Genomic DNA, 12,914 nt, shown 5'->3' with positions numbered 1-12,914 from the left:
TTACTCAGAAGTAATCTCTCCTTCATTATTTCAAGAGTATCTTACATAAAAAAGCAAAGAACAGAAATATAAAATAAAATATAACTCCTAATTCATATTCTATTTTGTATTCTACAAATTTGTATACATGTTTATTAGTGTCGTAATTAGATTACTGCTCCTAGATGTTAGAGTCATACATGTTTATTAGTGTCATAATTAGATTACTGCTCCTAGATGTTAGAGTCATACCTTACCTTTGTTCTTCCCACCACCCTTCTCTTGCACAGACTTTGCGGGGTGAAGTTGCTCACAATTTTTTTTTTTGAAAAAGCAGTTTTTGATGATATTCATACCCCTACAGAGTTTTGTGAAGAGTCAGAGGTTCTCTTACAGATTCTCTCTGCATTTTCAAACAAACTATAGCGAAATCTCATCAAGTGGCCCAAATGCTCATGGTGAGGACAGAAGAATGGTCCAGAGGACCAATTCTTCAAACAAAAACTGAATTTCTAGGAGAGGAAGCAGTTTGAATAATGTAATTAAAAAATACTCCTTTTCTATAATTAATTACTCCTAACACAGTTCTATATATGAGGGTCAACAAGATCAAGACCAGAGCTATTAATGTATAAATCAGACAGGATTCTTTTATTACCAATCTGTCTGAAATGAGAAGAGTAGCCTGTTTAGAATTGTCAACTGAAGCAGAAAGGTGGCTGAAAGCTACACTTTTTGAGGTGGTTTCACAATGTTCTTTCAAAACTACTATACTTACCTGAGGACAAAAATGGGCATTCATTCTGTCATAAGCAACCAAGGAATCCCCTAATAGCTTTAGAATGTTGGTCATTTCTCTGGGAAAAAAAATTTTTTTTTTTCCTGCCAAAGTATAGGTCTGTTGATAGTATCAAACTCTTAAGACTTGACAAATTTGGATGTAGCACTTGATGCTTTCTTTACAGTTTTGTATGTTAAAGCTGAAGGCCATACTATTTTCCAGATAGTGTACTATTGATGAAATACACTACTGTATGAAAGATTGTATACATTCAAGATGAGCATATTCAGAAAATCTTGGTGTGAATATTCCTTCCATCAGTGAATATTATATCAATGTCTCCCCATTCTATGTAATTATTACCTAAGTCTCCCTGAAGGTATGCATATAGCACCTGGATAGCACCTGAGTAGGATGCAAAAAGCAAGGAACGAGAGGGAATGAAGGCATGAACTGTTTAACTAAGTGTCAAGTTTGGGAAGGGAGAAAAATAAAGCCAGAAAGAATATAAAATAAAATACTTTCTATGGCTGTTAGCAGTTGACATTACACACAATCAAAAGCCGATAGGATAGAGATAATAAGTTTGTTCACTAAATATGTGATGAAAATTTTGATGAAATATTCATTAGGCCTGTCAGCTATAATCCCATCAAAAGCATTCATTGTGTCTAACCGTATGTTTAATTGCTGCACAAAATTTGGTTTGAATTATTGATTATCCCTGCAACTGAGGTTATCTATTCCTTCCCTCATTCCCTCTTTCACTAAATTACCAGGTATGCCAATATAGGGCTAGATTCTCCATTTTCCATTTAATTTAAAGTCACCTCTCATAAAGCCAATGCAGTTATGCAGTTCTAGGACCATGGATGGAACAAAGAATGAAAGATATGTAAGTGACAATGCATCAAAATGAATTTTGGATTCCATTCTTACTCTTCTATTTAGCTGAGAGATGGCAGTGTATAAGAGAATGCTAATTGGAATGGGTACCTGATGAAGACAAAGGGGCAGAATTCTTGAATCCAATTGTTCAAATTCACCTCGGATGAGGGAGAACAGGGACTGCAAAACTTGTGTATGCTCCTTTGGTTGATAATTGGCATTGGATTCAGCAGCACTTTCCTCACCACCAGCATGTGTAGAGAAACTAATGATCTTTTCTTCCATTATTGCTGCAGTGTCTCCTGAAGAAAATCCTTCAAGAAATAAACAAAATATCTACATTACAATTAAAATCCCTTCATCTTACATAGAATAGTTTAACATAATTATGTAATTATGAAACTTTCAGATATTACTACAAATAAAATTATAATCACCTAAATAAAAACTGGGAAACAAAAGATGCAAGCTCAATTAAAGTAAGATTTTGCTGATACCTTGCTAAATATTTCCAAGTTCAAATAAAATATTCTTGTACTGTCTGTAATTGAAGATGTTATAAAGGTTGAACTAAAGAAAAATAATAGGGCAGTAGGTAGTGGGAAATCAGGAGTCAGGAAAACCTGAGTTCAAACTTGGCCTCAGACATTTACTAGTTGCATGATCTTGGGCAAGTCATTTAACCCTATTTGCCTGTTTCCTCATCTGTAAAATGAAGTAGAGAAGGAAATAGCAAACCATTCTAGTTTCTTTGCCAAGATGTAAATGGGATCATGAAGAGTTGAACAAAACTGAAACGACTGAACAACAATAACAAAAGAATAAGCATGTTAAAACTTAACAAAATTGATTCTCTCAAAGAAAAAGAAATAATAAATTCTTTTCTGCTGTCTTGATTGAACATAAACAGAACTTTAAAAAAAAAAAAAAAACCAAAAAAATGAAATTGAACCTTCCTCTTTTAACTCTAACCTGGTAACTTCAGAACTACTCCCAAATCCCAGAAGTAATTGAAATACAAGATTTTTGAGGATATTAAAAAAAATTAGGACATGAACTTTTAAGCAACTACATGTTGTGCAAAAAAAGATACATTTTAAAATTTGCCAGGAATAAATACTTGATAAGCAGCTTCTAAAATGATGCAACTTTTTGAAGTAAATAAAATTTCAAAGAAATTATTGCTAATATTGTAATCACAACTTACCTAAAATCTCAATTATCAGTTTCAGTCTTAATTGTTATTCTCATATTGAAAAGTATATACGGTTGCCTGCTATCAGATCTTTCTAAAGTTTTGCTCTTCCTAATAAATCTGTTCTATATTTTTTTGAAATCAAAATTGGCATTCTAAACCTTTTTCAATGTGGCCTAATTCACCTATCTAGTGGATTAGTTCAGCATACAAATTACCTACTCTAGGTAAAATGATTTATTTGCCGTGTGAGGAACCATCTTCATGTTTTGTTAACTTTAGACTTTGTTCATATTTCTCTTCTTGTCTGCTCTCATCTTTGTATATAAAAATCATAGAGCAACTGAAATCTCACCTATGAGAAGGCTGATAACTATAATCAGAAGTAATTTCTTCCTTCTCTGACCTTTCCAAAGCCTTATTTTTATGTTGTTCATGTGATTGTTATATTGGGGGTTCCAGAATGCAAAGGATCCCCCTAAAGAATATGGAAGTTTAGAAAATTTCTAAGGCAAAAGGCAAAATTTTATTATAATTGTAATGCCAATTAAAGCAAGCTAAATTCCAAAAGAGGAAGGCAGCTAAGAGCTGGGGGCAAACAGATAAATTTATAATAATTGAGGAGGATAAAGCAAAATTGAGCATGATAAATGACACCATGGGATTGGGTTTCACATGATTTATGGGAAATTCAGTAATCGGGGCTAACAAGGACCCCTTTTCTTCTTTCACAAAACTAAGAAGCATTCATTGTTTGAATGTAGGTGGGAGATAGCAGTCTAGATTTTTGGATGACAAACCAGACATCCTTGAAGGATAGCTTAGTGGAATAAATATGTCAGGCCCAACTCCCTTTCTTTCACACATTATTCCTAATAGCTACATTCCTACTGTGAGTTCATTATCCCCAAGGTCTAAAAGCTTCTTGAAAAGTATTGGAGTCTCTTCTACTACTGGGGTTTCCACTATATCATTTCTAAGTTCAGGTAATGTGAGGATTATTACTACAACATTCCTAAGGGCTGCATCATATTAAGACGATGCCATTTTTAGTAGAAATAACCTATCAAGATATACAATTATTCTAAGAATTGCTAGGACATGCACAAGTTAGACTTAATATGTAAGGCAAATATAAAATGTTAAAATCTGAGTAAGAAAAGAGGTAGTATGGGAAAATAAAAAAAGCAGGGGTTAACACCTGAGCAAGACTTTCCACTAATGAAGTTAAATAACCTCGAACAAACCACTTATCCTCTTAGAACCATAGTGTTCTCATTTGTAAAATAATCTAGTTAGAGCAGATTCTGGGAATCTTTCAAGGGATTCAAATGAAATGAAAATGGCTTCCCAAAAGCTCTATTTAATTAATAATACATCACTTTCTATTTTTGATTACAAGAGAGGTGACTGAGGCCTCCATAGCTAAGAAGTACTTTGAGCTTTAGGAAAGATTAAGTAACATAAATCTGAAATGTCCAGAATCAGTAAAGTGGTGTGACTTTCTCCAGATCTGAAGTAGGAATGGAGGAGGCTGACCATGAAGGAATCCAAGGCTAGTATTTGGCAAATATAATTTCAAATATACAGTGAATCTATGTCTATGTTGGTTAAGTATATTGAATGTATAATTGTACTCCAAAATTATCATAGTCTAAGTTACTCTCATATGAAGGATCATAAACTTGCAAAAAATTATTTCTAAAACCTACAGGGCTAATAAAGAAATCTTAATGAGATAGGCAACATTGGTTGTGCAATGGAAAGAGTGCTGGATCTGGTACCAGGAAGATATCTTTCTGAGTTCAAATCTGGTCTCAGACACTTCCTAGTTGTGTGGGCAAATCACTTAACCCCATCTACCTCAGTTTCCTATTCTGTAAAATGAGCCAGAAAAGGAAATGGCAAATCTAGTATCTTTGTCAAGAAAACCCCAAATGTTTGTAGTCACAAAGAATTAGACATGACTGAAAAACAACTGAACCACTACAACAATAATGTGTGAATTACTAACAACATGTAACTATTACGATTCAAATATTTTTTTCAAAGGACTTTATAGTTTGGTGCAAAAAGCATTATATTAACCAAAAGGACAGAATAGTATTTGAATCCTGCCTTGGATACTAGCTATGTGCTTATAAGTAAAAGTCACTCAACTTTTTTCAGTTACTTCATTTATAACATGGGGATAATTTCAGTAGTGCCTACTCATAGTGTTGTTAGGGTTAAATTAAGTAATTTTGGACTGTTATAAACCATTTACATCTCAACTATAATAATTACACTTCCCTTACCTTAAGATTATTGAAGTTACTTTGTAACATTATTGCAAGAAGTTAGAAAAAATTATAATTTCCATCAAAAATGGAAAAATTCGAAGAAGGGTGATTATTTACCTTATATAAATAGAGACAGAGATGTAACAATCTGACATTCAGCTTAGCATTTTAATTATTAGAGCCTCTTGGTTTTGACTGAATATTGTATTATTGGAGTGGATTAGAAACTGGCTGTCCTTTCAAGAGGAGTTATGTGCAAATTTCATATTTGATACCACTGACAGGATTTATTTGGTAGTGTTGCTAAAGCCTTTCAGGAATATGTCAATTCTATCTTTTTTTCAAAAGGCATATAAATTCTTAATCAAATTATGAAATGATAATTATGTTCTATTATCTAGGAGATTATTAAATGGACCAAGAAACCAAAAGATGTTTAGAAAATCTTTAGCTATGAATTTAAATTTTAGATTACTTAAAGATAGGTGGCCCCATTTAGCTACTATTATGTTATTTAAAGCAAAGAACTCAAAAAGGAAAGCAATTTTTTTTTTACAAAAAAAAAAGTAATGTTATTCTGAAAGTAAGGTAATACTATATACTCAATATATTAAAAATGACAGAGCAACATTAGGAGAGCTCTAAAGTGGTATCACTGACTCATTCAAAGGAAAGTATTCAGCTGAAAGATTAAAGCTATTTTAAAATTTTATTTAAAATGCTTACTGAAGAAAACTAAGATGCTTAAATGTCAATAATGAAGAATCAGAAAAAAAGGCTGTAAATAAAACTCTTTTCAATTATTTCTCAATGAACACAAAGAAAATGGACACAATCATTCAAGTCCCTGGAGTTTAAAATGTCACAAATGGACAAAATTATTTTCTGACACTAGTTTGATTATTGAATTTTGTAAAAATTAATAAAATATCTAAATAGCAATGAACATATTTCAATTTCTCTATTTTTCAACTGATTTGTTATAATTATTCAGTGTCTCACATTTAAAAGTATTTTAAAATGTATTTTACTCACTAAGAGTATTATTCAATTTAATTTTTATTAATTTAATGTATATTTAATAAAATTTCTCCCACTGGTACCAACAACCCTAACAATTCAATAACTTAAAAATAAAGTAAAGCTCTATTTAAAAGGAGAAAAATGAAATCCAAACATTGACATATATTAGCCTTCCCTAACTCTAAAGAAATGCTCTGTTATGTCAACTTGGCTGAAAAAATTTAAAACATGGAAAAATTATTTTAAAAGACTGTTTGTGAAGACCAAGTGTACTTTTATTTAAAACTGTTTGAACAAGAATTTACCCAAAGAAGAGATATGAGAGGACCCACTTTTCTACAACCCCTTTGTAGAGGTGAGGCTGATCCATGGTGTGGAATATTGCAAATAACAACAGAATTTTTTTCTTTTCTGCCTCTTTATTTCTTTTTCTTTAAAAAAGTATTATGTGCTATTTAACTTGTATAGGACTGCTTGCCATCTGGGGAAAGGGGTAAAGGGAGGGAGGGGAAAAGTCGGAACAGAAGTGAGTGCAAGGGATAAGGTTGTAAAAAAATTACCCAGGCATAGGCTCTGTCAATAAAAAGTTATAATAAAAAAAATATATTATGTACGATGAATCTCTAGGAGGGGTAGTACAAAGAAGAAAAGCAAAGACTAAAGATATCCATAAAAATTTTTTAGAAAAGAAAAATAATATTCAGTTAAATTAGTATTACTATTGAATGTACTGATTTACTCTGTATGATAACATTAAGTCACTCAGAGATACAGTTTCATGCTATACTTATTGTTAATGAAGTCTGGAAAACATTAATTATTCACAAAATACCTTGAGATCCAGAGGTCAAAGAAATGACTCACAAGTCAGGTTTTAATAGTTTATCACATGAATTCTCTTGCCAGAACTAGATTCCAAATTTGAAGATCACAATAAATGATAAACTGTATCTGACTAAAGGTCTAAAAAAAATTGAGGATGTACCCTAAGTATACTTCACTTTGCTTTATTTAATAAACTATTATATATGTCATCTATTGATTTATTTCAAGTGATCTCAACTTGAGTTTTATAGATAACAAACCAGTGATGTAGAAATGAAATGAAAATTTTAAAAAATACTTTTATTTTTAATCTCAATTTGAACACACACACATACGCGCATGCATTTCCATGCATACAAAACACCAAAAGATAGTTCTGTATGAAACCATAACTATTTCATTCTGCCTTTTAAAAAACACATATTTCTTACATGTTTCATGTATAATTGTCCTGTTTATCTCTAGTTTCTTCTAAACCTCTGGTTTTTTTCTTATGTAGTTTAAAAATATTAACATGGCACCACTATATTAAGTGGTCAAAAGATATGAATAAACAATTTTTAGATGAAGAAATTGAAGCCATTTCTATTCATATAAAAACATTCTAAATCACTATTGAGAAAGAAAAACCTTTATTTCAAAAATAGTAAAATAAATAAATCCATAGTTATTTCAAATATATGTCTGATATCTATTACCTCCTTGTTAAAAAGTTAAGCTGTATCCTAGGCCCTCTGGAGACATAGTTGGTCATTTATCCATTGATTAAAATTCTGAAGTCTTTTGAGGTTGTCTTTTTTTTTTTTTTTTTTTTTTTTTTTAAACATTGCTGTCCTTTCTGTAAATTGCTTTCCTGGTTCTGCCCACTTCATTCTTTGTTCATACTACCTAGGATTCTCTCAAATGATCATTTTTGTCTTTTCTTAAAGGGAACTAATATTTCAATATATTCATATGCCTCAGTTTGTTTAATCGTTGACTAGTTCTTTTTCTATTTATTAAAATGTTACTACTACATTACCATATAGCGCCTTCTAATTGTTCAGAAAAACTTAAATTTTATCTTTCTCTGGACTTATTTTACATTTCAAAGTTTCTACTCTTTTTTTAAAAAAAAATAATCAGAAATGCTTGAAAACTCTTTCTTGCTTTAAAGATTCACTTTCCTCCATAAGATTATACTTAATTTTGCAGGATGAATTATTCTTGGTTGTAAGCTTATTTATTTTGCCTTTTGGAATGTTGAATTCCAATATCTGCTGTGGTTTGTAGTAAAAAAATGCCAGTTCTTTTGTGATGTTGACTATAGTTCCTTGGTACTGCAACCTCTTCTTTCTGAATGAGGGAAGTGTTTTTTCTCAGATATGAGGATTCCAGATTTTGACCATGACATACCTGGTACTTTCTGCCAATGGAATTAAGTACTGAGAAAAGAATCTATAAACACTGACAGATAGTTTATCTATCAGTTCTGCTGTATCTTGGTAATTATTATTTGTTATTTTTAGAAATATAGTATAGTCTTAGCTTTTTGCGGGGGAAGGGTAATGTGGTCAAGCCTTGATTGATAGGGATTCAATGACATAAATGATTTTTCTTTGGCCTGTTTAACATGTTGGTTGTTTGATTGCTTCTTCAAAAAGTTTTACTTTTTTAAACTCTTACCTCATTCTTTTATCTATTCATGTAGTCCTTTTGAAAAAAATCCAACTATTGGCAGTTTTTATGGTATTACTCTTTGTTTCTTAGCATCTTAGGATACTGATCACTATCATATTCACCCCCAGGGACAAGTGTTACTCTCTACTATGATTCTGGGTAGGGTAGGTGGTCCAGCTTAGGTTTTTCCTGATCCCCTCATTTCTCTGTGACCTTTTCCTTCTGTGCTGGGCTTCTATGGATCTTTGAGGTTTTGTGTGTTGGAGTTTAAGGTTAATTTTGGCCTTTCCAAACAGCGTTGATGACCTCAAAGACTATGGGCCTGAGCTGCCAGAGTCTAAATGTGTAGTCTTACTTGTTGCTGCAGCTACTTTCTGGGGCTTTTAAGGTTCCCATTGGGACCTTCTGACCAGACTGGTATTTATTCTTCTGCTCTTATCTTTACTTCCTAACTCCTCTGACTTTTTTCAAGTCACAGCTAAAGTCCCATCTTCTGCAAGAAACTTTTTTCCGTCCTCCTTTTATCTTAGTGTTTTTCCTCTGAGAAGTCCTTCAATTTATCCTGTATTCATCTTGTTTGTAAATAGTTATTTACATGTTGTCTCCTCCATTAGATTTTGAGCTCCTTAAGAGTAGGAACTATTTTTTTAACCTTTGTTTGTATCGTCATAGTGCCTGGCATATAATAAGTGCTCAATAAATGTTAGGCAAATAATAATAATAACAATGATAAAAAAGCTAGCATTTATTGAGCATCTATATGCCAGGAACTAAGTACTTCATAAATATAATCTAAGCTAATACTCATAACAACCCTGGGAGGTGGGGCTATTATTATCCCTATTTTATAGTGGAAGAAAAATGCAATGATCAACCATGATTCCATAGGATTAATGATGAAGCATGCTGATTTGTAAAGTGCTGGAGTTGATGCAGAATGAAACATATCTTTTTGGCTATAATCAATGTGAGAATGTGTTTTGCTTGACTAACTAGTATAAGAATTTATTTCACTTATTTTTAATTTTTCAACTAGATGGAGGAATGTGGAAGATAAAATAAATGCTTAATTAAAATATATTTTTTAAAAGGGAAAAGGCTAGTTACATCTAATAAATAAACACTTGTTCTTGTAAGGATTCATTTGACTCAAGTATGCTCCTTTCACTGAATTATGGCTAAATTAGATAAGAATCTGAGGAAAATACCACAATTCTGAGGAAATGTTTAAAATTGAAATCAATTTTCCTCATTTCCTTCATCAATGAACCATCAAACTTTCCTGTTTATAATATTTTTTATCTCATTGAAACTTAATAGGATGGTTGGCAAAAATAGTTTTTCCTGGGTTATGCTTTTTAGAGATATAGCAGCATACTAGCAGAAAATGAACATGAAATACAATTTCCACTGAAAATTACTGTGATGGTCAAGCCCTAAGATGAGGTTTTCTTTTTCACATTCTACATAACTGTCTTAATTGAAGACAACTCCCAATCATAGGAGAAGTGGATGAATACTACAAGCTTAGCTAACTCTTTTGATTTGAAAATCTTTCTGATACTTTTCTAGACTCTAACACACTGATATCACTTAATAGAATTCAATGGACTGATGCTTTTAAGTTAGAACAACCTGAATTAAAGAATATTTCTACAAAAATATGAAGCGATATCATTATTTTGGTATAGGTAACTTTAATTGTATTATTAAATTTTGTTATTTTTACTGGGAACTTTCAAAATCCTGAATCCTGAACTCTTAGTATTTCAATAACAGACTGTAACAGAGGTCTTGTCAAAATATTCCCTTTCCCACTATAATACAGGTTACTGTATATAATGTCCAGGCTAGCTCCCTGGAGGGCCTCAGGATCAGTCAGAGTCAGGATAAATCAAAGTCCTTGGTCTTTAGGGAAAGAAGTGAAGGAGGCAGGCATGCGGCCACGTGGCTTGCCAAAGATGTATCCTGGATTCTGGAGTCCCCAGTCTGCAGCCTCTCTCCTCCTTGTCCTGCAGCCAAGTAACTCTGACCTCTCTCCCTCAGCCCTCCATTTCTTGCCTACGATTATCTCACCACCAAACATTCAGCAAGCACCAATGGTGAGAAAAGCCATCACATCACCCTCTTATCTAAATATGTACATACAGCCATTAGCTCACATCAAATAGGTAATTAGCCTTAAGTGCTCTGTTGTTTGATTCAAGCACACCTTTTCAGAGTTTCAGCCTTTTACAACTGTACATCATGGAAATTTTTTGATATATAGCTTGTATGCGTAGATTTATGTTTTGATCCTTTGTTTCTTCTTTCATCCTTCTAAAATTCAAATCATAAGTATATCTAGCTTAACATAAAATATGTTCCTGAGGAGAGTAAACATTATATCAGTTTTTTGTAGCTCATCAATATTTTGCACATATTAAGGTATTCTGTCATTTCTAATTCAAATCCCTTTTTCATTCTGAATATGCATTTTATAATTTGTGTCTGTACCTGGATTTTCTTATGTCAAACTAAAAGAACATTAGAAGTGGCAGAAATAGTCTAGATCAAGCCTTTTAGTTAATACAAGCAGAAACTGAGAATGTATTTTTTGGGATAACAAGACCCCTATATTCTGTTCCAATTCATTTATATAACATAGCATATAGTAATAGAATTGGAATTTCTAAGATCTGAATTTAAATCCTGGCTCAGATGTTTACTAGTTTGGGGGATAATATGAGGATCTACATTACAGAACAAGTCATGATCAAGGGACAGACAAAATATAGTGTTTTGTAACAATGAATCAAATGACAATTAAAAGTGCAATATAAATAATAGATACTTTTTCCCCCTCTAGACCCTCAGGTAATACTTAACATTTTTGGCCAAAATAACTAACTAACTAAAAAACCCTACTATTTTTGCCTGACTGTGCTAGAAATACAGAATACTAATCTTAAGTGTCTTACTGAAAATGCTCTTTTCTTTTTATCACACCCATGACTCATTTTCTCCTCATTCTCAACATTTTAAAATTAAGAGCAAAAATCACATATGTTCTCATTTGACCTGTCTTTGGGGAAAAAAATTAAGAATTTCATTGTTAGAGGCAGCTAGATGGCTCAATGGATAGAACACTAGTTGCTGGACTCAGGAGGACCTGATTTGAAATCCAGTCTCAGACACTTAAAACTTACTAATTGTGTGACCCTGGGCAAATCACTTAATCCCAATTGTCTCCTACCCATCTCTGGAAAAAAAAAAAAACACAACAAAAAAACACCCAAAACTTCATTGTTGAAAAAATGTTTTACTTTTTATGTGACTATAGAACATTCCTTTCTCATTAGCTTCCTATCTTCCATTTTAATTAAGCCCTGTATACTTGAGCACAAAAGAAAATACTCACTAAATGTTATAGTAAACTATTTTGTAGATTATTTTGATTTTATTAAACTAAAATTAACTTATTGATTTTTTAAGTGGGGTTAATTATAAAGAAAGTAAATCTTTGATCTCCATATTTCTCTAACTTATAAAAGTTTCAAATGACTGAAATTAATGTCTTAAGATTCTGAATTTGTCAAGTAATCTATAGGTACAGCTACTCTCTTAGGTAAAATGAATTTTAAAACTTTTTAGTTTGGAAACCGGAATAAAGCCAAAGAAGTAGTGAAAACCACAATCTTGAAGCCTGGACACTTACACAGATATGCAATTAGTTTTCAGTTCCTAAAACTTCATGTAATCAGGATGAAAAGACAATACAAAATAACTTGCCTCTAAACCTTGGATATGGAATAAAATAAATGTATTTGTCAATATCCCTGTATACAGATCTGGTTATCCCTTAGAGAATTTTGAAGAAAATCAAAGGCTATTCCTTCTCAAATGACATTTATCTTTCTCAGTGAAAGAAAAGGAATTACATTAAATTAGAAAATTAAAATAATAACCACCTGAGCTCACTGAAAAATCTTTAGTTAATGCAACTCCAGAAATAATACTTAGTGAAGAAATGAATGACAAAAACAATAATGATGTCTCAAATGACTTTGAAAAAGAGATGGACAGACTTACACCAGAATTCTGAATTCTTTTTTGTGTTTTGGGACATGGCATGACTCCAAACAGACTAAATATACTAAAACAGAAATACAAAAAAGCTGGCATTTGAGAGAATGATCATGAATCCATTAATTCTTTCACAATAGTGGACAAGAAGGGTAAAAATATGTGGCAATTACTGCCATGGTAAGAACCATATAAAGAAAGGTGAAGATTTCAAGGA

General features: G+C 32.0%; 1 protein-coding gene across 5 annotated transcripts in view; it reads right to left on the bottom strand.

The window, feature by feature from the left end:
* CNST (consortin, connexin sorting protein) overlaps positions 1-12,914 on the bottom strand; it is an 88,770-nt gene that overhangs the window by 35,457 nt on the left and 40,399 nt on the right. For all 5 annotated transcript variants that reach the window (XM_023502026.2, XM_031966992.1, XM_003767765.4 and 2 more), the window contains one exon: positions 1,757-1,962. In XM_023502026.2, coding sequence (XP_023357794.1) covers positions 1,757-1,962 — 206 coding nt within the window. The remainder of the gene's footprint in view (positions 1-1,756; positions 1,963-12,914) is intronic.

The sequence above is a fragment of the Sarcophilus harrisii genome, chromosome 4 (assembly GCF_902635505.1).
Source record: "Sarcophilus harrisii chromosome 4, mSarHar1.11, whole genome shotgun sequence".
Lineage (NCBI taxonomy): Eukaryota > Metazoa > Chordata > Mammalia > Dasyuromorphia > Dasyuridae > Sarcophilus > Sarcophilus harrisii.
This window is presented reverse-complemented; position numbering and strand designations above follow the sequence as displayed.